This window comes from Tripterygium wilfordii, chromosome 4, assembly GCF_013401445.1.
Source record: "Tripterygium wilfordii isolate XIE 37 chromosome 4, ASM1340144v1, whole genome shotgun sequence".
Taxonomy (NCBI): Eukaryota; Viridiplantae; Streptophyta; class Magnoliopsida; order Celastrales; family Celastraceae; genus Tripterygium; species Tripterygium wilfordii.
The window spans coordinates 938,076-964,031 of record NC_052235.1 but is presented as its reverse complement, the minus strand read 5'-3'; the positions used below and the strand labels follow the sequence as shown (position 1 = coordinate 964,031).

Below are 25,956 nucleotides of genomic sequence, written 5' to 3'. Positions count from 1 at the left end.
TACATTTACGATCCACTGTTTAGTTGGCATTTAATTAATACCATTGATTTCCAAATCTAAGCACATGCTGATGGGCCTCGAAATAGGAATAGGGCTCGGTTAACACTTCAGTTCAAAGCATGAGGACACGTGTGGTCTCCAGGGCCCGCACAACTTTTTTTCGAAAATTTTCATATTCATCTTTGTCATCAAGGTTGTCATTTTCTCTCTCAGGCTCAGTTGTAGCCAAAAGGAAAAACAATGATTTGACACAAGAAAAAATATTACGGATTGGAGCCATTTTTCCTTGCAATCTTGTGCTTGTCCCATCCAACTTTCGTAAGGATAGTCCATAAATAAGTGGGTTGGGTTGGGTTAGTTTGATTTTGATGTGTTGGATGTTCAGAAGTTGCGCCCAGGTTTCACACACCCAAGACGGCCATTGCATTCCATTACTATAATATCATTTTTGTTATTTATACCCTATTATTTTTCAATTATACTCTAATTTTGGTCAAACTAGCATTGATCTTCTGTTTTTTTTTAGGTAGATACCCCATTGGTTTTTTTGTTTGCCATGTTGTAGTAGACATTTAGGTTTGGGTTTCTTTAATGATTTCAATCCATGATTTCTCACACACTTTAGTTTTTTTTAATTACCTTACACCCTTAGTTTAGTTTGTCTTAATGTGACAAATTACATAATTATAATATCACCAGCCTTTAGATGAAATTAAATGAATTAATACAGAAATAATTTTAATACCAATTTAGAGTTGATTTTGAGATTCATATAAATATTTTTGAACTATAATTGTTACTAGTAGTATTATTTTATCCGAAAAAGATATCCAAAATTTCGGTAGCAGTCTAGTTCTTTCATTTGGACAAGTGCAAATATTAGATTAAATTAGACCAAGTATTAAAGTAAAAAATATAACAAAACCAATGCTTTGCAATTTTCATGCACATATCCCAACTCTTAATTTTTACCAAAACGTGGTATAATTTTTCAACTTCAGCTCCCGGCAACTATCTACCTTCTCGACGGCGGCGTCTGCATTAGATCCTTCACCGGGACGTTGTCCGGTGTCATCGTTATCTCGACGAGAAATTTGCCTAAGGCAGTTCGTCGACGCAGCTTCGTCCTCGAACTCGAAGTTGAGCGCGTAACTCGTCGGATCGTAGCGGAAATCAGAGTAGTTGAACCGCCTCCTGTTCTTGCCGCTCCGTCCATTAATCAGTCGTCGCAGCCGATCTCCAATTCTTGATCTCGAGACTCTAGAGTCCTCCCCGGCGTCTGTTGCCTGTCCTCATCGTTCTCAAGAAGCTCGGTGTGGATTCCCCCAGAAACAACAAATCGATGACTTCAGCTTGTCTTTCAGGGACGACGGTGAGTGACATTCGCTAATCATTTCCATTCTTTTCGTTTTTGTTTCTCTGTGATCGATAAATCAAAGATGAGATCGGTGTTTTAAGTGTTGTGCGTTCAATAGACGAGTTTCTATAAAACCGTGTGTCCCATAGCGATAGCTTGAGTTGCTGATGGTTTGGTGTTAAAACCGTGTGTGATCTTTTGAGGTGGTTTGATAAATTCGAGTGAGGTGTGGTGAGCTTTGAGAGAAAACAACTAAATCGACAAATAGTACTAAAATTGCCATGTTTTAGTTGATGATCTGAAACTAATTTCCTTTTCAATAGCCGTCAGATTGGGTTTATCACCGCTCTTGACTTGGTTTTACAGGAAACCAGGGGAGCTTACTAGTTTAGTTAGTTGAAATTATTCATTTTGTTGGACAAATTGTTGAATGAGGAGGCATGGAGTTTCATTTTCTTTCTGTGGTGGTATCTAATGTGGTTTAACTTAAGTTTGATGGAATCTTAATTGGTTTGACCACTATTAGCGGCTGAGAAATTGGGAGAATGGGTCATAGGAGACTTAAATCCTGGATATTTGTTTTTTTGATGCTCTTTGGACGAATTGGGGAATTTCAGCTAAATTAATTCACTATACTTGGTTGCTTTCGTTAATTGTGGAGCCGTAATATTTCATATTCCCTCTGAGCCTCATAGGATTCAATAACCTCGTTAGATTTCTTGTTTCCAACAATTTGTTGGAGGGCTGAAGGAAGGCCTTGTTTTGTTCTCCTGAGAGATCAAAGGTTGTTTCTCGTTAATGTAAATTTTTTGAGCATTATAATGCTTAAATGACATTTGTTGAGCTTTGTTTGCTAGTGAATAATGAACTTCAAATTCGTGTTTGATTTTCAAAATCAAAGGCTTCGAATAATATGTTTTTCATTGTTTTATATTTGTGAATTATGAAAATCTCATCTAATGGGAATGGCTGTTCAGGGTTGCTGGTTGGAGTCATTTTGTTTCCAATATGGTGGACCCATGTATTTGCTTAAATTTCAGAAACTAGTGTTCCCTTTCAAATTATGGTTCTAAGTTGGTACTTAAACTTCGACACTTTATGTGTACCACATTTATTTGTCTTGCTAGTGATGGGAGAACTTTTTCAGTGGTAATCAAGGTTGAAGTTTTGATTCTACAGGAGTATGGACAGGCGAAAGGAAATGGTATTCTCGCCTCAATGCGAGTTATTGGGAGGTATGCCATATCCATCTTCTTCACATGCTTATTCTTGTTCCAGCAAAGAATTAGAGGGTGGTTGTTATGTTTGTTGATTAGTCGTACATATTTTTGGATTGTCGGTTAAGTTGAATAATACTGTTTAGGATATATATGTCTCCATATACTATTCCATTGTTCTTTTCCCTGTTGCTTTTGGAAAACCTGTTTGTTGCGGAGAATGTGAGGCAAATCTTATTGCTTAATATTCTCTGAACTTTTCTTTCTTTCCTTTTGGTTTATACTGTCAGAGTTTCTTTTGTTTTAGCTATCTCGCAGAAGCACCAATTGCTTCCAAAGAGAAGGTCACAGAACTAGTAACTACTGGTATATATACTTTCCATTGAAGGTGAAGATGAAAACTGTTTGTTAATTCTGACTACTTGGATTATTGTACTTAGTACTTAGTACTTACTGAGTGATTATATCAAACAGTCCTTTTTACTCAGTCTGCTTTCTGCTTCCAATACTTTGTCAAATCACGATGGAAATTGAAGGATATAAAGGTCTGGCTTCTTTGGGAGGTCATGAAGCTGTATGTTGTTTTATTTTATTTGATGTATGATGTATCTCATTGACCTTTGATACCAAATTCATTCTTACCATCTTGATGCATGTTGCTGTTCTTTGCACTGGAGACTTTTGCTGTCCTTATAAAATGATATAAAATGGCCATTGTAACCTTGTAGGTTCATGGAAGTGACAAAATAACGTCTAACTCAATCAAAACTCAAAACTCTCTGAATTTGTCAATGCACTTTCAGAAATTATTGATGTACTCTTCTCAATCAAATTCTTTTGCATTAAGAGAAGAAATTATTGCAGTATGTTTTCGTCTATCAAGCCATTATATTAATATGTAGGTTCCTTGCTCTCTTCAGGTTGTGGAATGCCTTATAAGATTGATTGGGCCACCACGTCATGTGGTTGCGGACAATAGCTGCATTTTTATGGCATGTGAGTATGTGACACAATGATAAGCCTTTCTGTTGAAGGTAAGTATTTTCACTTAGCGTAATAGCATCCCAAAATACAGGCTTAGGTTAGGTTATGCAATACGTTGACAACCGTTTCCTGACCTTTTTCCCTTTTAGGAAGAACAGGTGCAACTTTCAATGGATGAATCAACTTCAGCTGATCTTTTGAAAGCTTTGGGCTATTGGGCAGGTATTATGCAATGTTGTCTTTGACATGTTTTTTTTTTAATAAGCATGTTGTCTTTGGCATGTTTCTTATGACCTGTATTATATTTGAACTTTGAAGATAAGTGATAGAGGTGGTCATGGCCATGTGAGGCCTAGGTTAGGTGCCTGGCTATTAGGTTCCAACCCAAAACTTGGGCCTGTCTAGCCATGCCCTAAAGAGATTAAAAGGTTTGGGTCTACCCACTGGGCTTTGGCTAGTTGACTTGTCACATAGTGCAAAAATGATTCTCTTCCATCCCTACCTCCCCCACAATGTGTGGATGTGTGAGTACTTTTTTTTCCCGTCTTCTCAACTTTCATACTCAACAAGTAGTGTAAACTGTTCAGTTGCCATCTGCAAGGTTGCATAATTTCATATATATCCATTATCCTTGGATGTTAGTTCTTCATTCTTCTTCGACGAACTAATGCTTTTTATCATCTAAAATGCATTTTTTGTGTGGGGTTGTAAGATAGGATGGCAGAGTCTCTATCTGGAAACAATATTCATGTTCCCTTCTCATCACTATTTTGAATAAGTAATTTTTATTGCAGGAACTGAGTGTGGCAAAAACTAATTGTTGTGTGTGAGAGGAATAAAAATCTTGCTGTCTAGGCTCAATCACACATATTTTTGCATAATTACTTGAGAAAGATGAAAAAAAATGAGGAGATTTAGTATACGCAAGTTGATAGGGTACTGTGTCCTTGGATTACATAATCATGATAACCTTTCTGTGGCGTGAGCACTGTTTTTGTGTCTTCTATTCTATGCCATTAAAAAAAAACAGTTATTAGTTCACTGCGAATGGTCAAAGCTTTTCCTGTGTTAGAAATCAGTTGACTGCTAGGCTAGTAACACTTTCCGTGGCGAGAGCATCTGTTTTTTGGGTGGGTTTGTAAAGTAATCACACTTGGTAAATGGTAACAATGTCAAATTAGCTTTTAATTGAAAATTGTAGTCTGTTTTATGGGCGATGCTAAGACCCTAAATCCTGTAGGGGCTCTGTGCCCTTGAGAATTGACTTAAGTGGCTTATATTGCGCTCAGGCCCAAAATGAGGTGGGTCTGGCTTTCGTTGAATTGGGCTCGTATTGGCATTGGGCATGGCAACGTAAAGGGACAACCAAATTGGGCCATGGCCCATTATAGTTCGACATCCAAAAAGGGCTGTATCAGCAAGCCCATCCAGCTTGTGTTCTGAACAGAAAATGGGCCAAGGCCGGGCCTAAATAGCAATAAATTTGGCTGGAAGTAATCATTCTTTGCCCAGGGCGTCCAAATAAGTGCCTTACAGCAAGCACATCTAATTTAGAGGCCAAAAAATTAGGCCCAGGCCCATACTTTCTGGGCCAAGATAAATGAATGTGGCCAAGGCACATCGTAGTTGAGCCCATCATACATAGGCCCAGGCCCATGTGATTTTGGGCCTGATATAAATGAATGTGGATGTGGCCTAGGCCCATTATAGTTGGGCCCATACCTTTAGATTGGGTCGAAGTCCATTATATTTGGGCCCATCCATGTGGCCAGGTCATCATAGGCACAGACCATTTTGGGCCTGAGATAAATTAATATGGCCCAAGCCCATTATATTGGGCCTATATACCATTATATTTGGGCCGGGCCCATCACACCTCCCACTCTCCCAGGACAATACGATTTTGGGCCTGAGATAAATGAATGTGGCCCAGCCCCAGGCCCATTATAGTTGGGCCTATATACCAGTAAATTGTGCCCACACTGCCACACCCATTATATATGGGCCCTGGCCCATCATACTTACAAGGCCCATTCATTTTGGGCCTGAGATAAATAAATGTGCCCAGGCCCGGGCCCATTATAGTTGGGCCTATATACCATCAAATTGGTCCCATTATATTTGGGTCTGAATAACATTATAAAGAGGGGTCAAAGGAAGGATGAGGAATCCGAGCAAAGAGAAGCTTATCTAGAAAACGACATCTGGTAGATAAGAGTGATTCTGAATTCATGGTTTTTGGACTGAAAATGGCAAATGCCATAATTCTTAAGTCAGTGAATCAGTTTAGGGTTTGGGGTGTCTTCCAGAATTATTTGTGATTTTGGTTACTTTAGGTGTCATTAGAAAAATTGATAATTTTTAAGGGGTGATTAACAATGGGTGTAGTTTGAAAAGATGGAGATGCGACTAAAGCTTTCCCTCACCTTTGTCAGTATGCCTTCCACCATATGGCCCATTAATATCTGGGCCAACCCCATTTAACACGTTAATGTCGGTGAGTGGTGACAAACCAATCTAGTTTGGGCTTTAACCGGCCCATCATGAGTCTGCTGAACAATCTACTAACGAACCTCGACGACGGAATAGACCTAAACAAACCCCCCTTGCAAAATCTCAGAAAATAACATAATCCGTGACGGATTTACAAACGCATGAAGATGATTATAGTAAACGATCAAAATTGCCAATATACGAATAATGAGAAAGAATAAAATGACGAATTGATGGCAAGGAACAGATGAGGATGAGGCACCGTTTTTGGGTTTGAGCATTTCGAAGTCTAATATGAAGTAAAGCTAATCTCAGTGGGTATAGATTGCAAGAAAACTTACAGTCCCATTAACACGGACATGGAATGGATATCCCTGACAAAAGATTGGTTCATCAGGGGAATCAGTTCTTGCACGAGCTCTGAGGATGTCATTTGCATCATCAATCACTGCGGCAGCTACGATTATTGGAGAGCGTAACTTAGGATCAAAATGAGTGAATGGTGAATCAGAATTCATGCAATGTATTCCATCTAATTTCTTTACGGATTCAGAAGCTGAAGCCAGATCGTGTTAGATCAAAGCTTTGATGAGCATGTTGGTGATGGCCAAAACAACGAAATGTATGATTAAGGCAATGCACAAAACTAAATGGTAACTAGAGAATCGTGTCTTAAGAAATCCTTACCAGACCATAGTACAGTGGTCTTCACACTTTTGGCACAATTCTCTCCAGCTACATCCCTGCATGTTATACTAAGACTCTTTATCATTTCCTTGGTGTTGTTTCGAACAAGAACTTCCATAGGAGTCATGTCATGTGCCAGCACAGAACCTTTATCAATGCATATACTGGACTCTATTGGAACATCAAGCTTTTCAGCATGTTCACGATCATGTCTAACCAGTTTGAAGCCAAATGTCAATGGATCTGGCAGAAGAACATCCATTACTGACGTCTGAAGAGCTGCCTGCACTGCATCAATATTTAATTCTCCAGCGCTATTTCGCCCAGATTCTCACCTGAAGGGAAACGTGCATTGTGCAAAACTAACTATCAATTCAATAACTGCTAACTAACAGTTACATAACTGATTGGAGATGTGTGCATAACTGAAAGAAAATGCATAACTAGAAGGTAACTAATGGACATGTGAAGCAACTTCCATGTGCACGTATCAAATTCCCCACCGCCAAACTTCTCACAATGCAAGCAATACCACTTTTGTCCATATATTCATAGAATAGGTTACTTTATTTTTTGGTATATAAAAGAATGTTTATTCATGGCCACCAAGGAAGTAAAACCCACAGAAGAAAGATCAATAAGAATAGTTACAAAGCCAAGGAAAAGATAATACGGTAAAAACCCACCAGCCATTTGTGTCTAGAAAGTTGTTACAAATTTTCAAAAGCCAAAAGTTGCAAATAAATAGGCAATTATCTATAAAAAAAGGTCTCAGCCCTAAGGTACTCAAATTAAAGTCACAAATCTTCTCAAGCACATCAGAAGCCATAAATAGAATTTTGAAAACTTAAATGACCCGAGTTAAAAAAAAATTGCCTTACCAGTAAGCAGAAACACTACCCTCCAATGCCCCAGCATACCATAAGTAATCTCCCACCAATCTTGCAAGTTCTAAAGCAGTAGAATAATGGGCATTCGCATCAACGGGCGATCCAGCCAATAAACAATAATCTCCTATTCTCTTCTGTGCACAAGCGAGCCTATGTTTTTTTGGATTTAATCACCTGCATTTTAAATGATAAAGCTGAAGTGCTCAATGCATAGGATCTAATAAAGAACTGAAGCATCAATCTAAAGAATGACAGATTCAAATCCTTAGGACACCTAGACATAAACCTCTGTTGAGCTGAGACTGGGTTGAGAATCCAAAGGCATCATGATAATGGTTCCAGCAGATTCTGGCTTAAGAACCCACTTTTCGAAGTCCATCAGCAATGAGGCAGCAATGTCTTGCATCATGGTTTGCCAGTGAAACTCCTGTGTCTGACAATCAGCAGGAGGGAACAATATCAGGTTGCCCCTCTTTTTACCCCCATCCTCTAGCTGTACAGGAAAAAAACAACTCTTACCTTGGACGATGCCACGGTAAGAGTCTATTTTGAAGTTGCAAAGGATATGCCAGACGGAAAACTAATTCCAAAGCTATACAACATGCTAATTAGGGAGTTTTTTTTAAAAAAAAATTTCAGAGCTCATACTTGTCAATGTGATCTACTGCACGGTACAAAACACTGAAAAAGAACAGCTAGACCCCATCAATGATGAAGTATTCACTATTCACACATCAAATACTTAATTTTTTTGGTAACCATAGAAGTAACCGGAGAGGATCAGGCAGCAGTCTAAACCGGTACAAACTTTAGAACCAAATCCAATAAATTCAAAAGCCAACACAAGCACGAGGAGTAGTCACATTTACATAATTATCACTAAGTTCAACTAATGTTAGTGCCAATGCTTCGTGGCCATTAACTATACCATTCTAGAATTGTAATTAATTTGACTTCGGTTGTGAAACCCTGAAAAAAGGTCATTGTGAACCTGCCCTAGTCCTGAACGATATGCCAGTTAAATTAGCCAAAAGTAGAGACAAAAACTAAAAGAAGGAACGTAAATACTAACCTGAGTCACCAGGACAAAAAGCGTAGCAGCGCTCCACCAGCGAGAAGGAGTATCCCTTACACGAGAGTTGAATTGCTCGACAACCGAGTCCAGATCAGGCGAAGACGGACAATGACACACGCCAATAACTGCAAGGATCTTGCGATCCTGTCTCCCACAGCTGGTTCGCAAAGGGAGACTTCTGGTGCTATGTATAAAACGAACTGATCGCGGAGAGTGGGATCGTGTAGTGCCGCATCAACATCGAATGGTGGTCCCGCAAGATCGCCGGTGAAACTGTCCCGATCTGAAGAACAGCAACGCGGATCATGGAGGAGGTCTCGATACTCACATCTGGCTCCATCTTCTGTAATTGAGATCGGACGCTTGGGATGGGGAGATTCACGGATTAATCTGCCTATCGCATCGTATTGGGACCATTTCAATCAAACGAAAGCGATAATAGCGATGCAAACAAACACACGGAGAAGCGAGAGGGAGATCACAGGATCTGTTTGATCTAGGGTACGCCAGAGTGGAAGCGAGTGTGTGTTCGTGTGTTTGACCGAAGGCATGAGACCATTTCAATCAGACGAAAGAGATTAACTATGCAAACAAACATTCGGAGAAGCGAGAGGGGGATCACAGAGAGATCTGTTTGATCTGGGTCCGCCAGAGTATAAGAGAGTGTTGTGTTTGAATCCAAGACAGGTAGAGGGAAAACAAGGGAGCGTCTTTGCTTTGGCGGTAGGTTTCGATCTTCTGAGTTCTGTATAAAAAGGAGTGTCGGTTTATGCTGGGCCTTAAGCGTCTTAGCTGACACCGACTTTTAATTTACTAATTTAAAAATTTTACTTTAATTTATTAATTTATCTTTATTTTTATATTAAAATTTAACATTTCCATCCCTTTACATGCGCATCTGGCCCACTCCATGTAGAAAACGCGGGTTAGTATAATACGTGATGGATGTCGAGTGTGAAGGCCCGTGACAACAATCAAACCAACCTCATCAGACGCCTCTTCGTTTCTCTCCTTGCAGATTTGATCACAAGACAAGATGACATAATTCCTTGATTATATATTTATCTCTGCCTCTGCAGAACGATCTTCGGATCTTCTCCGTCACGGCTTCACTTTCCCTCTCTCATCTTGGAGGCCCATTCGAGGGGCTTTCAAGAGCGCAAGACGCAATGCTTCTAAGAAGCGCCTCCACACCCATCTTCAGGTCATTCACGGAACCCGATCTCGGTCTCCGGATCAAGCCAATCCGACCCATTTCCATGTCTCTGTCCTCAATTAAGAAAATCTCATCAGAGAGCGACCTCCGGCACAATTCTTTTTCAAAGAAGAAGGTTCTTTCCACAACCCCATCAATTCGACCTGTCCTGGTCGAAGAAGAAGTAGAGGATGAAATAGATTCGTGTTTCGGAACAATTGCTTTGTTCTATGAGGAACGCGACGCAATTGGGGTAGAGGAAAAGGCAATTCCGGGTGTTTCCGATGGAATTGGGGGCTGCGATGGTGGAGGCGGCGGTTTATCCGGCGGAAGCGGAGGTGGTAGTGGTGAATCGGGAATGCAGAGTGAGAGCATGGATTCGTATTACCAGAGAATGATCAACGAATATCCTGGAGACGCTCTTTTGCTTGGAAACTACGCGAGGTTCTTGAAAGAGGTGAAGAAAAGAATCAGTTTTTTTTTTTCCCGTTGGGTCTTTTTAAAAAATTAAAATAAAAATAAAAATTGGAGGCTAATTCGGATTGGGTTTTCCTAGGTAAAAGGAGATACGGTGAAAGCAGAGGAGTATTGTGAGAGAGCAATATTGGGCAAGGCAAGTGATGGGAAAGTATTGTCGATGTATGGGGAACTAATATGGAGTAATCATAAAGATGGATCTCGCGCTCAATATTACTTTGATCAAGCCGTTAAGTCTGCACCTGATGACAGGTAAGTGGAAATATTTAATGCTTGTGTTTTGTTAATGTGATTTCCTTTTTAAACAAGAGGTTTGAATTCCATGCAGTTATGTACTTGCTTCCTATGCTCGATTCCTGTGGGATGCTGGAGAGGATGAGGATGAGGATGAAGATGAAGATAGGCTTTATGTCAACAGCATAAAACCATTCACAACCCCACCCAACCATTGGCCTCCATTGGCTGCTGCTTCATGAACACAACACTTTACTTTGACCTACTTTTGTATACATGTCAAGAATAAAAACAGAAAGAAAAAGAGAGAGACTTTTGTTAGCTTTGTTTTGTCTCTTTCTTCTACCATGAGATTTCTCTTGCCCCCTATTCGACTCTATTGGTGAAATGTCACCAATTAGGAAATAAAGTGCAAATGAAGAAAGGAGGAATATCAATATCGTTATGTTCACTAGTGGTTTAGGTTACTCACTTTATGCTATTCTTCGTCTTGTTTCAATTGTATCTTCTCTCTTTTGTGCTTGATTACTATGTCAATAACTTTATTGTCGCTGTTTGATTGATGATGCTTTGGTTATCACTGCCAGTAGTTACCTCTTTGGCATGTGCTTCACTTACTGTGCCTTTGTGAGATTCAGCTGTACTTTCACCTGCAAACTTACTAGGTTATTCTTGAGAGCTGGCAATATTTGGGGAAAAAGTGAAGAAGATTAGAATATGAATAACAAAAGCTGGTGGATTGAGACCAGAATGCAACCCAATATTGGAACAACAAATAGTGAAATAGGTGGTGGATTCAAAGACAACTATTCAACAAATACTGGAATAAACAATACTTTTTGATCAAGAATTACCTAACAGAAGCCCAAAATTTTCCAAAACGACTCCAATAAGCAGCAGCAGCCAACAGGAGGTGCTTAAACAACATAAATTAACTTGACAAATGATAACATACATTAATGCAACTACGATGCAGAGTCCTAACGACAAGACCAGCAACTTTGAAAGCAAGCACACAAAACCAATGCTGCTGACTATAGACAAGGCTACTCACTACCCATAATCCAAAATCCTTTGTGCCTCCATTGTTGAATGATTTGAACCTTGCAGCTCTTATTCACACAATCTAATTATGGGGATCATTTATGAATATCCTTTCGATTACTGATCCACTTAATGCTCCAATACAGTGGCTCCTTCTACCAGAATGGGTTGAGTATGCTCTGTAATTGTATTTCCTTCATCTGTTTTAGGATGAGTTTCACTTGCTTCAGCTCTCTGGTTTACCTCCTGCTCTTGCGTGGCAGACGTAGTTTCACTTGTCGCATTGGAAAAAAAGGTATTTTCTTGCTTTGAAGCTTCAGATAATGTGGCTTTTTCATTATTTGTTGAACTTGAAGAAGCAGTCTTCTCAGAAGGAAGTTTAGGGAGAGACTTTCGCTGTTGCTTCCTCACAATTACAGGGGACGCTTTGCTTGTATTGCTCTGAGACAATTTCTCATCCAAGCTTAGACGACCTGGTCGGGAGCCGTGGCTTCCATTTTCTTCAGAATCAAGCATTGAGCTCTTCTTTCGACCAAACTTGGGAGATCTAGCTCTTGTTGGTGGTATCTGCACCAGTGTGGTAGAAACATTCAAGAAAAGACCACTGAAAAGACTATTAGCACAAGAGAATAATAATCCAGTGCTTGATTCAGCAACCATTCAACTTTCTAATGTCATCCCAAATGATATCACATGGCAAATATGAATCCCTTGGAGTTAGCCAATTACGTAAAAGATCCCTATGACAATGAGAATCTATTTACTAATAATCCTTCCCAAGGACGGGAACAGAGCCAACCTTTTATGTCGTATTGTCAGTTACTAATTTGAACAGCAAATACAAGGTAAACTCACATCATCAACCAACCATCAGTTCATAAAAATGGAAAAGGAACAAGCCAATCAAACAACAGAACGAACCCATGACACTGCTTATAAACCATAATAAGCCTGCAATCAAAGACTTCGTTTTATAAGTCTCCCACGTGACTGCCATGTTTCATGTTAGGTACAGATTGAAAGATGTTTATCTATCAATAAGAAAGACAGAGACGTGCCTTCTTAAGCTCCACCTTAGGTGGTGGAGGTTCTTGATAAAAGTTGGGCATGGGAGTTGCTTTGAAGGTCAGACTCTTTCGGAGCTGCTTAATCTCAGCTTCCTGAGACTCCTGCAATAGAATATATAGATTTGTCAAGACAAGAACAAATTAAAAATTTCATCTATATACTACAAATTGAAGGTGAATACCTACAAAAAAATCCTACCTTAGACTTCACTTGCAAAGTAGTCTTCTCTATCTCCTTTGCATGAATCTTTTCCTCAAGTTTAGAGTAGAACTGCCCACACAAACAGAAGAAGATAATATGTTGATGACTCGATGGAGTATTTAAAGAACCAAGAATTTATAGGTACATAACCAACCTCTTTCCTCTTCTCAGCTCGCTCACCACACTTAAAGCTGAACCCATAATTTGGAAGGGCACTGGCCCTGTGTTGTTTGGCCTGTTCTGTCTTTGGACTTCTGCATAATATTTAAGTGGTATGTCAACTAGAAAGGTATCCATAAAACATAAAACAAGGGTCCCCAACTCAAATAAGAACAGGTAATATCAATTATCATCTCAAAAAATCAGAACATGTATTATCGATTTATCACCTCAAGAAATAAAGATTCCAAAATTGACAAGGACAGTGATGAATAAAGGCAAAGAAACTAACAGCCTGTGGGACTTACATTTGGCCATCAGATGACACAGCATCAGACTTTCCAGATTGCTGCTCCAGGAAACAAGAAAAAGGAAAAGGGTAAAATATACTCACAAATTAAGGGACACTAAGCAAAACCCATACAAACTAGAACACTGAACCTGATATATGCCCATCCTACCCATGTAAAAACTACAGGTTGCACCATTTTTTACCTTGGGCGAATGAATCTGCCTGTCAAAAGAGGAGTTAATTTTAACAGGCTGTTTAGCACATGGATTTGAACCCACTGAACCATTTGAAAAGGTAGATGTTGTTCCCACATCTTTTTCATCTTTGCTTTTCTTCACCCAAGTTGCTGAGATGTTTCTGGGGCTTGATGGCTTCTCAATCTTGCTTTTCCCTTGAAACTTCACTGACTTGGCTTGCTTTGTATGGTCTGCATCTTTCACTTTCCCCTCCTATAGAACAGCATAAACAAGGTATCAAAAATCAGCAGGTGAATATCTATAATGCAATTGAATTTGGTTAGATCACCAACTACCTTAGAAACAGTCAACTTCTTGTTATTCACACGGGCATTTGATTCCTCCCTTGGCTCTGCAGGAGGTGAGTTATTGGTACCACTATCATCCAACATTTCTGCAGTTCCAAGATTTCCATTTCCCCCTGTGGTCTCTGAAGTGCCCTCAGAAATTCCATTCACGTTATTAGCAACAACGTCATCCTCTCCAGAGCCAGGAAGTTGCTCATGAACACCATTTAGATGGACTACCTCAAGCCCATCGGCAGGCTTCAGATTATCAGAGTCCATGACACACTGCCAGAAATAAATATTTAAATGCACATAGTTTTAAGTAACATACATCATACAAGAATCGAAAACAACTAGCATAATGAACTTTACAGGACTTCCTGCCGTCTAAATATTACATTACAGATATCAACCACGATACAAATAAAGAATTGGCCAAATATAAACTGTCAGCAGAAACATGAATTCTAAAATCAGTAAAATATGCTCAAGCACAATTAACCAATGCATTTTGTCCTTCTAAACAAAAAGCGACCATAAGTAAATTGTCTCAATCACCCAAAAAAATTCCTCAATAAATGTAAGGAACAACAAACAGAACCTAATAATCTCTCACAAACAACTGAGATCACGAAGAAATAACATTCACCCAAGAGTCACAAAGGTACGAGTCCTTGGCAGGTAGCAGAGAAACTCAAAGAAGCAAACCAACCATTTTAATAAATCTCACATTTCAAATAGATGAGCTCAAATCGTGAAATGACCAAATAAAGCTAATACAGCTACCAGTGGGAGCATATTTACCCAAACAAGGCTAAGCTCCTATGTCAATCAATGATTCACATGAAAAGGAAATGCAAGCATTATCGAGTAGGAGGAAAAAAGGAGAGGGAGGGTGAGCATCGAAACAGTGATAAAGCGAGCAACACGGAAGCAAAACGAATAAACTCAACTAGGCTATATACAGTAAGATTCCACCAAAAACTAGGATCTCCGCGAAAACTGCAAAACGCGCAAATATTTACAAACCTAAACATATGTCGTACTCCATTGATCTACTGATACCAAAAACATGCAACGAAAATAAAACAAAACAGTCGCACCGTGCTTTGCCACACAATGTCCACTTCGAATCTCAGTCGGCATAGGGCTTTCACTCCCATAAAGCCCCAAACAGCCACAAAATGCTATTAACATTCAAATCTCTATCCATTTCCACAATACTCTCAGCTACCAAACAGAAATCGAAGAAGAAAAGAAAGCTAAAACGAGTTTTCTCTTCTTACCTCGGGAAGCGCGCGAGAACTACAGCTCCATTAAGACGAAGATTAGATTCGACGAACACAACAGAGATTTGCGGAGAACTTTCAAGGATCTGCGATGTAGTGAGCCAAAGAGAAACGAAACAAGGCTTGACAAATCAGTAAATCCAAACACTATACAATACACCAGCAAGATCTCTCGGATTCAAAATTGAAATTCAAATATATTTTTCTTTTCTTTTTTGGCCTTTTTTAAAATTGAAATTCAAATACAATCTCTCTCTGTCTCTCTCAGCTGTGTTTGTGTAAATCTAAATCCATGTCATTAGTGAGGGAAGAGCGAAGCATATACGGTTATACGGTTTCAAGGCAGTTCAGGACGGTTAAATAAAGTAACTGAGTGACTAAATAAAATAAAACATGTCAACAAAAATTAATTTCTTTCTTTTTTTATTAATTGGGTGGAGCCTCTGTAAATGTAATATTATTTTTAATTTGTTTAAATCAGAATCCCAATTTAGGTGGCCAGTTGCACTTTATTGATATAACTAAAACCTCCTGGCATATGTGGGACCGGACCGAAATCGATAACCGAATCGGTCGATCTGGTCTGGATCGATTGATCATTTTTGGTCAAACGGTTTTATTAACCGCAACAAACCGATCCATGACAGTCCGGTCAATGGTTTTGTATTTTCATAATCGTTAACCAGACTGGATTGATATATTTAGTATATATATATATAATGTTTTAATACCTTCTAATATATGCCATTGATATTGTCTAATGATCTCTCATCTCTACCGCTGATATTATATTATTATTATTATTATTACATAATAGTAATACATATCTAATTTCTCATATTATTATTACGATTACAAATTTACATTATTACTTTCGTAGTCTTCACTCAACCCTAACCTTCGTCAGCTCGTCTATTCATCATCACAAATCACGATCCCGATTATTTCCACAACCCTCTTGGTCCTTGGAATTTGGATATTGCATTACTGTGTAGTGTGTACATATTGGCTGCACTTTGAAGTTCGAATAATATTGTGTATATATTACATTTGCATCATATTACAAGGTTTGAACTTTGAAGATACGTAACATGAAATTTTGGTTTGCTCATTGCTGAAGCCTGAATGCAGTAATGCACTATGCAGAATTGGAAACCATATTCGGACCTAAACCGAACCATTTATTCGGTTAACCGATTATACCGGATTTGATGGTTTTGGATTGGTGTTGGTTTTGAAAAATACAAATCCGTGATTTCCGGATTGGTCATGGTTTGGTCTTCAAAATCCTATTAACCAAACCATGTACAGTCCTAGCTGTGGGTTCCTTGCCAATTAAACATCAAACGGACAATTATTGATGATTTGAACATACGACCCTAAACCAATTCTTATTAGGCCAACTGAATTATGTTCGGAAGCTCTATGTGCCATTTATGTGTGAGGAACAAAAAGCCAAATGGAGCCATGACAAGAACCAAACAGGCAATATTGTCGGGTGTGGCATGACGGTCCAACCGACACCATATTTCTCGGACCACCACCCGGAGCCTTCTCTACCCGTTACAACCCCCTACGTGCACTTACAATTCAGTTTTGGATTCAAGTTGAAGTGGTAAAAGACGTGCATTAATAGTGTATTACGTGAAGCCATAATTTCACCTTCTTTTTTATTAATTAGAGTGGTGATAGACTGATGGTATCTTTCACTTTCGGGGCTTCGTATGTATTTCGTCATGGTTTCATCTAATTTAGGTTTTAGTCAAATATAAACAAAATGCTTTGCTTAACGAAGATGGCAAAGGCACAAATACTTTCTAAGTCAAAGTTGGCAAAGACAAGATGAGGTCACTGCTAATTCGGGTTTTTTTCAACCCGGGACAAGATAAGGTCGCTTACACTCACGGTGAGTCATCTCAACAAAAACAAACCTATTAAACATGTAACGACTAACACATAGTACATAATGATCATAGCCCATTACACGCACTAATTCGATCAAGACTTTTGTCTCTCACCATTCATTAATAGAGTATTCAATAAAGAGGTTGTAGAACCAATAAAAGTCATTTGGTTGATAATTAATTGAATTAGACATATATGTGTCAAAGATTCAATTCTAACTACAAACGTAATTATCTTTGCATTTAAAAAAAAAAAAAAAAAGTTGTAGAGCACGTGATAGTTGGGTCGTCAAGTTAGGTGCAAACAAGACGTGGGCCTAGATGTCAAGACTCAAAAGCCAACCATCCCTGTAGTCAAACCCACGGCCCATTTCTGACTCATAGTACATAATGATCATAGACCATTACACGCACTAATTCGATCAAGACTTCTGTCTCTCACCATTCATTAATAGAGTATTCAATAAAGAGGTTGTACAACCAATAAAAGTTGATTTGGTTGAGAATCAATTGGATTAAGCATATATGTGTCCAAGGTTCAATTCTAATCACAAATGTATTCTCTTGAGTATTTAAAAAAAAAAAAAAAAAATTGTAGAGCACGTGATAGTTGGGTTGTCAAGTTAGGTGCAAACACGACGTGGGTCTAGATGTCAACACTCAAAAGCCAACCATCCCTGTAGAAACCCACGGCCCATTTCTGACCCAAATTGAGTGGGCCCGTGAAAGATACAAGCAAGTTCGTCATAACTCATAACATCATTTAAATCGCATTCGTTATTTTCCGCATATTGTTATAATAATTATCGGAAAGTTGAAAATCGAAATATAAAGTTGAGCGTTATTGAAAAACACAGATTTAGTGGAAATATTTTCCCTAGAAAACTCCCTCATTGAAAGAAAATCAATTTCTTTCCCAACAATAGAAGCAACAGTGTGGCCCAACAGTCTCTTATATAGATTGTCAATAATCTACTCCATCTTTTAAATTATTAAAATAATAATTTGTATGGAGCATTATAACCGCAAATTGGACCCATATGACTGACTATATGAGAACTCAAAATAAATTTGGGAAGTGGTCAAGTGGTTGTCCGAGAATTCACTTGGTTACCACCTAGAGAAGTAACAACTAGAGTTGGAAGTCAAAAGGTCCAAATATGTCTGTCTCCCTCATACAGACACAAACATTCCATATTAAATTACTTAATTCTCCATTGGTTCATTTTAACACTATACTCAAACAGTACAATTTTTCTTGAATATGATATGATACCCACGACCAAAATCTTACGTCGGTGTTGATTCAAAACCCAGAGGATGTGGATGGTGAAGAAGCCTAATTTCCAGGTCTTTTGGACGTGTGTGCTGGGATAAGTTCTACGCTAAGATAAAAGACGTAAAGTTAGTATTAGGCTTGCCGCACAAGCCTATAGACATTTGGAGGTACGGAGTTGCTTATTAAGCTTCAATGGAATTTTGTGCCGGATCTTGAGTCAAGGTTGTTTTTTTTTGGTATTTCCCTACGTTTTTATTTTCAAGTTTTAGGATAACTATTAAAACAGCAGTTGTTTTCAGTAATAAATAAATTGACAACAACAAAATGCATGATGATGTCATTGACTTGACTTAATTACCAAGTCAGTCATTATGGAGGGATCACAGAATTTAAAATAACTAGGAAAATACCTTTCGTGGTTGGAACTTGAAAGTTGGTTTGGTGGTAGTAGATTTCGATCCGGTCTTTCCCTGCAACAGATAGCAGCAATTAAACATAAGTAGTCACCAAATACCACCATCCCATTATAAGGAAATGAATGAACCAAAAAAAAAAAAAAAAAGATATCTACTGTTTGTTGAAATAAAGAAGGAGCTTTTGCATCTTACAATTCCTCATTTTTTTGAGGAAACTTGTTCAAAAAGAATATGCTTTTCCATGCGTTGAATAAAATGCATCAGAACTCAATAAAATTGACATCACAACCATATCTACCCCATCTGCTCATTTCGTCTCGTAAATTAATGGAAATAGTGGAACCTAACCGAAAGAAAGTGAAGGGATACCATTCTCAAAAGGCATCATAAGCTTTTCCATCTTGCACCAGAATTCACTAGCTTGCTATATGAATTCTTAAAATCCTCAAAGAACAAATCCTCATTATCAGCATACTTTTTGATCCATCTGAACAAAAAAGCAACCTGAATATCATTGTTCATATGACATAATAAGATCAGTGTGCATTATATGGCATCCATTCGAGCGACGTGACCAGCTGAAATTCACATAGGACATTGAAATGTACACATCCATTCTAAATTGAAATGTATTCAATGTGGACAATTGGATAAGTCTTGAGTTAATCCCTAACTATCAGTCGTACTCTGTGAACTAAAAATTATAATTAATTAGAACTACTTCCGACCACTGCTTGTATCTGGAATGATTTTGCATGATGCTAGCTAAAAGACGTGCATCTTAATCTTTCATTGCTTACTGATCCAATCAAATTCATTCATGAAAAATTTCCCATCCATAAAAGTTATAACTGCCAATGAGTAGCAAATTATTAAACAGCATTTGCAAAAAATAGGAAAGCATAAAAGATTTTGCAATGATACAGAACCTCAAACAATCTTCATCCTCAACAAGTGCACGATCTGAAGGAAGCCCAATCATACTTGACATAGCAGTAGCTGCAAGTCAAAATAGTTCTACAAATCAAATCACCAAGGGCGAAATTTTTTCAAACAGGCAAGATAACCACATGAACAAGCATGCAAACTAGAAAATGTGAAATCCTTCTAGGAAATGAACAAGGAACCAAATAGAAGCATATCTGAAACAACTAATATTTGCTCCTGTCTTGTTTACTCAATGTACATTTCCATATCACTGCAAGGTAGTCCGAAACATGTAGAGTAAGAACAGTTCTGCCTTCATACACTACTATATCAAGAAATTTTCATATCCAATACAAAATATCCCAAGAAACTAGAGTTGCACATGGTAACTTGGTGCTTCACTAACTAGAGCATTGGGGATGGTGGCATCAATTCATCAAGTCTCTATATAAGAAACTGCTCGCCTTTGAGTGCAGTGGCTAAGAATTCAGTTATGACTACTTCAATTTGTCAAACACAGGCTCACAAAACAATTCATGTCATGTTATTTACCAGAAGTAATCCATGGCTTCTCCAGGAGAATTTTATAGTAAGAATTGTCAAAAACAGTTGGATTTCCAAACCCTTTACTCCCAAGGGTATGAGCCCCAGATAGAGCCACAAGTTCTTGTGTTCTGCAAGGGGAAAATAACAGTTAGGTTATTCTTCAATGAAGATAAAAACAAAACTTAATAGAGGTCAACTATCAAGATTTTTGCTTAAAACAATCAATCAAAAATTTAAAACTAGCAGCTGAGTAAGTAATCATAACTATATTGTGGTCTCAAAATTGGATGGGTTAAAAACACATCTAGGATCATGTAAAATTGTTAAAATATCACGTATAGAGCAGTTTTGGAGCTGGCACATTGACAAAGGCCAAGGACTACTGGATAACTATGAATTGCATTCTGGTACTAACTGTACCATTAAAGATCGAAAAAAGGAAAAATTTTTGATATATAAGTTGATATGTAATTTCATGTCCTACCTTCTTATGACAACCAAACCAAGCATAACATAAACTAGAAAACCTACAAAATGGCTAAAATTTATAAACTCAATCATCTTAAGCAGAAGGAAATATGGAAATTAGCATAGGAGTTAAGAATAATAAGAAGAGAGGAAAAGACAGCCATTAATTGCCGTTGAGTGATGTTAATTATGCTCAAGACTATGACAAAAGTGGGGATTGAAGATAGGATAACAGCTATACACAGTAAAAATGTGACAGAAGATTGATTTTAAAGCATATACTCACGAGAAGCCTTTTCTTTGAAAACATTGCTTCAAACCAGAAGCATCCAAAGATTCTTGAGGAAGTTTGCCTTCTGCATCAGGCTCCCTATACAGAAATAACTGACCAAAATTAACATGAAATCCAAAGATACTACCCAAACACGCCACGCTTTACAACTCTGGATCAGAGCCACATGGAACATTGATGTGCAGTTTTTCAGTTTAAATAAAATAATACAGAAGTACAGAAGTACTGAGTACTGACCATTAACTAACCTAAAAAAGCAAGCTTGAAATTATTTCCACGAATGCTCTTCAGACACTCAGTTCATTTAACAATATGTTTTGTGCCATGTCAAATTGCAAGGATAAAAGCTAACCTCTTACATTGAATCTAGTCTGCCCAACTGAACTGGTATTGGTGGACCGCCACAAAATGAAACTGCCTCTGCTCCAGCCACAGCAATCATGTCTGCCCAGGATACTAATAGAGGCAAATTTCTTACACGTCAGCATGGCGCCATTCTATCCATGAATAAGAACATTTTTATAGAGACTTATCTGGTTACTAACCTGACAGTACTGAATCCATCTCGCTCCTTGCTTTCTCTAGAATCTAAGAAAAATACAACTACTGAGGAGTTAGCTTCTTGCAATTTGACTAGTTTGAATTGATCCATATAAATTTGAATTCCAATGGAAGGACCAGAAGTGCTTTGTGTTTGTGTGTGGACAAAGATATGATTTTAAAATGTAACATAATAAGAAATGCACAAGAGGAAGATGGGGGCATGGTTGTCAAAATCCCGATTTTGATCTTAAAATCGTACGATCTTAGGTAACCAAAACGATTCGAATAGATGTAAAATCTCAAAATTGATAAAATCCATCGATCTTACCTTACGATTTTACCCGATCTTACCGATTTTAACCTTAATAGACATATGGAGTCATGGGTTTATGGGTTGTGGTCTACTAATCATATGCTTATGTTTCTAATCCTAGTTTTTGTTGAAAAATTGGTTATAATTTATTAACATGATATAATTGTGCACAATTATTGTGTTTGTTTTTCATAGTTCACTGGAGGTCTTAAAAAATTACAATTTTATGAAATATTAACATGTATATAAATAAATAATAATCACATTTTTGAATTTTTTATTACCTATAAACTATAGTATATTATATCATGTTAATTATTTATATAGAAATAAATAATTATATTATTTTACATTTATTTTTTAAATTTTATAAAATCTTACGATTTTACGATTCGATTTTGCATGCCTTCCACCTATCTTACATAAGATCCCGATTTTGACAACCTTGGACGGGGGTGCACGTGCCAGCACACACACATGCACACAGAGAATGGGAGGGGGTCATGCCTTCAGAGGTTTCCTTAAACCAGCATTTTCAGGTCTATCAAGTTCGTAAATTATAGAGCCATTCATACCCCCTGCAGTGTTGATAACAGTGAATAGTTAAGTTTAGAACGGTAAGAAAAGATCAATTGTAACCAGGTAAGAGCATGGGATCAAAAGAATTAAAGTTGAAAATGGACAATGTAAATTTGCTATTGCTTTTGATATAACAAAACAAAAACATCACACAACTAAGCGAATTTTCTTAGCCCAGTTATCCTAAGGAATATCATCTGGGAAGATGAACAATAATGGATAAACGGTTAACTGGATATGACAAAACTCGAAGCAAGATATAGGATGTTTCGTATAACAAAAGCATAACATTATCTGAAGTGATTATGCAATGTCTTGATGCTCAGTTGCTACCTCAGTACCACACAATTCGGCTCATACTGAAGAATTTGTATTGACAGCACTGGTTAGAAACTTAGAATTACATTACATAGCCAGTGCCACAAAGGATATACAGAAAAAGTAAAAGTACACTAGAAAAGAACTCGAGAATTCATTAAAGAAGTTAGTGCCATCACACGATCTCCTGAAGGTTAGATTACAGCACATTGGTCTCAATGTATTTCATGCGAAGAAGAAGGTCTAATCTAGCCTGATGTAGAAGAAAAAAAAATGATTCTTGGTGCATCAGCCAATTATGAAAAATTGCAACAACAAAGTTGTCACTAAATTTATCCACAAGAGTAACTACTTTGAACTGGTTGATTGCTGAATGCTGATACAGAATTTCAAGTTTGGAAGAGGAAGATCAAAACAAAAAAATGTTTATAGTGGCTAACAAAGCAACTTTAGCAAGGAAAATGTTTCCTTAAGATCTTCTCAGACTAGACAAACTTGCATGATATGATGAATTTCAGATCATACTATTGGTTCCAGCAGAACAGATGACAAACCGGAGGATTTACCATCCTGACTACATATGACTAGCATCATGAACATTATATTCTATTCACCTCAAAATTTATATGCAGTATCTTACAAAATATATACCTGACTTCCCATCCATTTCAAAGGTTCCAGCATCATGAAATACAAGACGGAGAAGACTAGCAGCCTTGCCTTTCGAGAGTATCTTCTTTATTTCTTTCTTCACAAGCAAAAGGTTACTTGAATCTGACCTTTAGCACATAAAAAAAGAGAATAAAATTATACAGCAATATTCCTCAATTAAATTCAAAAGTGAAACTAATTCCCAACCATACAGTTAAATTTTTTAAAACATCTTATGTTGAGGAATATATTGACTCCACTTCATCAGTTCATCGTTGGATCCTCATTCCAACTACAAAACTAGTAATATTGATGTTTATTTACACACAAGATTAATAATAATCCAACAGAACAAACAGAAATCAATGTTCAGTCCACGAAAGCAACAGTGAGGCATCAACTAGAGTCTAGACCTAAGGAGGCAATAGAAAAGGAAGTTGTAAACTCACTCGGTGGCCTCAACGCCAATGGCCTCCATAGATACATGAAAGTGAGAAAGAAATGGAAGTGTAGATGTAAAGAGAAGCATCCTCCTTCGGTTCGAACGACTTTGGCCTAAGAATTCAAAAAAGCGTCACATACATGAACCCTAAGAAAAATCTGAACTCAGTTTTTGAATGAAATAAACGTCCATAGAAATCATGCTGCATTCAAGAATCGATGGAAGCAGGAGCGGAAGGCTTTAATTATAAAAACGCACAAATTATATTTTCCTACTCCCTTTTATTTTCCTCCGTTTTCTTACCAACCAAACATAGTTAGACAGAAACTACATTAAATAAGTTTAAAGATCCAGCGATTACCTGATTCATCATTGATGAAGTGGTGAGAACAATCACGTAAAGGCGCGGCGCGAATCCTGACTGGAGAGAGAGACGACCATCGAGAGAGAGCGGGAAATTTGAAAGAAATTTTCGAGTCGAGAGAGCAAAAGAGGGGCGCGAAGGAGCCTAAAAGAGCGGGATTAGGAGAAGTAGATGAGGAGCTCATCATCTCTAACGGACGGTTGACACAGGAGAGTTCATGCGCCATTTTCGGAGATATTTATATGCTTTTTGGCCTCTCGGAGTGATAAGCTGCAATTGAGTCTGCAGTGAAAGTGAAGACTCGTTTTTGATTGGTTCCCACCGTGAGAGGTCAAAGACATGGCTTTGACTCCTATACTGCCGCTAATTGAATTTGATGAATTTTTTTTTCAGATGTCATTTAATTTTGTCTTACAATTGCTCTACTGTACTAAGTTCAAGTTAATATTAGTACAACAGATTTGGATGCTAGGATTGCAAGGCTTAATGGTAAGTTAAATTTCTTGAATTTTGATACTATTGTTACACCTTCAATTTACAGAACACTCTCACATATAAGTTATCAAGCTCTAGTAATGGCTAATAGCGGAGAGGAGAGGACATTGGTGGAAGATTAACTGGAGACGGACCTTCAAGCATTTAAACAACTTTGGTCATCCATGGCCTCAAATGCATGTCTTCCTCATCGTCTGCACCTCCCTTATCTTCAGTTTTATGCTAACGATATCCCTCAGTTTCCCTTCTTCCATCATCTTGAAGGCGTAGGATCAAAGTTTTTCCTTCCATCAATGATCTCTATCAACACAATTCCACAGCTATACATACACGTCACTCTCTTCAGATATGGCGTAGTTGGTATCCACTCTGGAGCAAGGTATCCTCCTCTAGTGCCTCTCAGGGTTGTGAAAACATGGCTTTGTTCTCGAGTCATTGCCAGAGTCTCAGGAAACGGTCGTCAAGCAGCACATTTTCAGATATTGATGCTTACTATGTTATTGACTTGTTAGGTGAGAGGCTCTAGGAGCGATGCAACCAGGCATACATACATATTGAAGTTCGATGACTCGAGCTTGTTGTGTGGGAAGGTGAAAAAACCCAGTACTAAATCTGAAGCAGAGGCAACAGAGAAGACTGAAGATGAGGAAGAAAGTGAAGATATCATCTGCAGAGGTAAAGAATGTTGCAGAAATTTCGTTAAGCAATTTCCCATCACGGGGAACTAGAGAAAGAAGAGAAAGGAACGGTCTCTACTTTCTCGCACAGAGACTGCAGGTGGATTTTCATTATTGCACTTCACTTGCTTCTTCTTCCTCCTCTTCCGCACATCAGGCTATACACATCAACTGACCGATATAAGAGATTTAACAGTGTTCTCTCGCTTTTGATTCCTACAGAAATGTCTCCATGGGGGTTCTACTACCAGTACAACCAAAGCTAATACCAAGAAAAGCTACGATATGACCCCACAAATCAGCCAACCATAAACAATGATCTTCAGCTCATATAAATAAAAAAAGTCATATCTTCTTAATAATAGCAAACCAAAAGAAGGCTCCTCTTACACTAACAAAAGCCCTTATCCAGTAATCATTGATCATGTATTCCTCAGTTGCTAATCAGACCAATAAGCAATGGACCACTGACCCAGGTTAATGTCTCAAGATTACATCTAACCGCGAAAGGTTGGTTGAAAAGACACATCTTTGCCTATTCTTTCCACATAAACACT

At 38.0% G+C, this 25,956-nt stretch overlaps 4 protein-coding genes and 1 long non-coding RNA gene across 16 annotated transcripts; 2 read left to right on the top strand and 3 right to left on the bottom strand.

Moving 5' to 3' along the window:
* The first annotated feature begins 799 nt into the window (after positions 1-799).
* LOC119996187 lies at positions 800-4,316 on the top strand. Of its 2 annotated transcripts, none has more exons than XR_005467807.1 (4): positions 800-1,372; positions 2,485-2,592; positions 3,495-3,608; positions 3,708-4,316. It is a non-coding gene; the product is annotated as an uncharacterized LOC119996187 (long non-coding RNA). The 2 variants fall into 2 exon arrangements; XR_005467806.1 differs by having other exon boundaries at positions 808-1,372; positions 2,537-2,592.
* Positions 4,317-5,995: 1,679 nt separating this feature from the next.
* Positions 5,996-9,454, bottom strand: LOC119996397 (trafficking protein particle complex II-specific subunit 120 homolog). 11 transcript variants are annotated; one of them, XM_038843015.1, is made up of 5 exons: positions 7,903-9,454; positions 7,620-7,802; positions 6,739-7,073; positions 6,393-6,508; positions 5,996-6,149 (listed from the first exon to the last, which is right to left on the bottom strand). In XM_038843015.1, the coding sequence occupies exons 3-5, from the start codon at positions 6,998-7,000 to the stop codon at positions 6,123-6,125; spliced, it is 405 nt and encodes a 134-aa protein (XP_038698943.1). In that variant the 5' UTR covers positions 7,001-7,073; positions 7,620-7,802; positions 7,903-9,454; the 3' UTR covers positions 5,996-6,122. The 11 variants fall into 11 exon arrangements, 10 of the variants coding, with proteins under 10 accessions (XP_038698943.1, XP_038698935.1, XP_038698936.1 ...); XM_038843007.1 differs by lacking the exon at positions 5,996-6,149 and having other exon boundaries at positions 6,200-6,508; positions 7,903-8,171; positions 8,701-9,453; XM_038843008.1 differs by lacking the exon at positions 5,996-6,149 and having other exon boundaries at positions 6,200-6,508; positions 7,903-8,147; positions 8,701-9,453.
* A 190-nt stretch (positions 9,455-9,644) lies between these two features.
* Positions 9,645-11,172, top strand: LOC119996396. The gene is made up of 3 exons (XM_038843005.1): positions 9,645-10,355; positions 10,455-10,627; positions 10,704-11,172. Exons 1-3 carry the CDS (start codon positions 9,873-9,875, stop codon positions 10,849-10,851), a joined length of 804 nt encoding a protein of 267 aa, XP_038698933.1. The 5' UTR covers positions 9,645-9,872; the 3' UTR covers positions 10,852-11,172.
* Positions 11,173-11,385: 213 nt separating this feature from the next.
* Positions 11,386-15,482, bottom strand: LOC119996395 (protein WVD2-like 6). Its single transcript, XM_038843003.1, has 8 exons — positions 15,183-15,482; positions 13,906-14,181; positions 13,577-13,822; positions 13,390-13,430; positions 13,077-13,176; positions 12,920-12,991; positions 12,712-12,822; positions 11,386-12,220 (listed from the first exon to the last, which is right to left on the bottom strand). The coding sequence occupies exons 2-8, from the start codon at positions 14,173-14,175 to the stop codon at positions 11,783-11,785; spliced, it is 1,278 nt and encodes a 425-aa protein (XP_038698931.1). The 5' UTR covers positions 14,176-14,181; positions 15,183-15,482; the 3' UTR covers positions 11,386-11,782.
* Positions 15,483-18,660: 3,178 nt separating this feature from the next.
* On the bottom strand, positions 18,661-24,524 carry LOC119996455 (putative L-ascorbate peroxidase 6). Its single transcript, XM_038843097.1, has 11 exons — positions 24,225-24,524; positions 23,871-23,976; positions 23,422-23,549; positions 22,381-22,451; positions 21,563-21,605; positions 21,377-21,473; positions 21,012-21,095; positions 20,264-20,385; positions 19,714-19,783; positions 19,154-19,271; positions 18,661-18,838 (listed from the first exon to the last, which is right to left on the bottom strand). Exons 1-10 carry the CDS (start codon positions 24,451-24,453, stop codon positions 19,169-19,171), a joined length of 1,053 nt encoding a protein of 350 aa, XP_038699025.1. The 5' UTR covers positions 24,454-24,524; the 3' UTR covers positions 18,661-18,838; positions 19,154-19,168.
* Between the last annotated feature and the right edge of the window lie 1,432 nt (positions 24,525-25,956).

Excerpts from the sequence above, each read along its gene's own strand:
- LOC119996397 (XM_038843006.1), bottom strand. The coding sequence starts at position 7,000 with ATGGATGTTCTTCTGCCAGATCCATTGACATTTGGCTTCAAACTGGTT. Across the intron at positions 6,509-6,738 it reads GACCACTGTACTATGGTCTG|CTGCCGCAGTGATTGATGAT; the intron begins GTAAGGATTTCT and ends CAATAATCGTAG.
- LOC119996396 (XM_038843005.1), top strand. The coding sequence starts at position 9,873 with ATGCTTCTAAGAAGCGCCTCCACACCCATCTTCAGGTCATTCACGGAA. Across the intron at positions 10,356-10,454 it reads ACGCGAGGTTCTTGAAAGAG|GTAAAAGGAGATACGGTGAA; the intron begins GTGAAGAAAAGA and ends GGGTTTTCCTAG. Across the intron at positions 10,628-10,703 it reads AAGTCTGCACCTGATGACAG|TTATGTACTTGCTTCCTATG; the intron begins GTAAGTGGAAAT and ends AATTCCATGCAG.
- LOC119996395 (XM_038843003.1), bottom strand. The coding sequence starts at position 14,175 with ATGGACTCTGATAATCTGAAGCCTGCCGATGGGCTTGAGGTAGTCCAT. Across the intron at positions 13,431-13,576 it reads GGCAGATTCATTCGCCCAAG|CAATCTGGAAAGTCTGATGC; the intron begins GTAAAAAATGGT and ends TTCCTGGAGCAG. Across the intron at positions 12,221-12,711 it reads CTAAGGTGGAGCTTAAGAAG|ATACCACCAACAAGAGCTAG; the intron begins GCACGTCTCTGT and ends ACACTGGTGCAG.
- LOC119996455 (XM_038843097.1), bottom strand. The coding sequence starts at position 24,453 with ATGGCGCATGAACTCTCCTGTGTCAACCGTCCGTTAGAGATGATGAGC. Across the intron at positions 23,977-24,224 it reads CTTCATCAATGATGAATCAG|GCCAAAGTCGTTCGAACCGA; the intron begins GTAATCGCTGGA and ends TTGAATTCTTAG. Across the intron at positions 21,474-21,562 it reads GATGGATTCAGTACTGTCAG|TATCCTGGGCAGACATGATT; the intron begins GTTAGTAACCAG and ends TGCCTCTATTAG.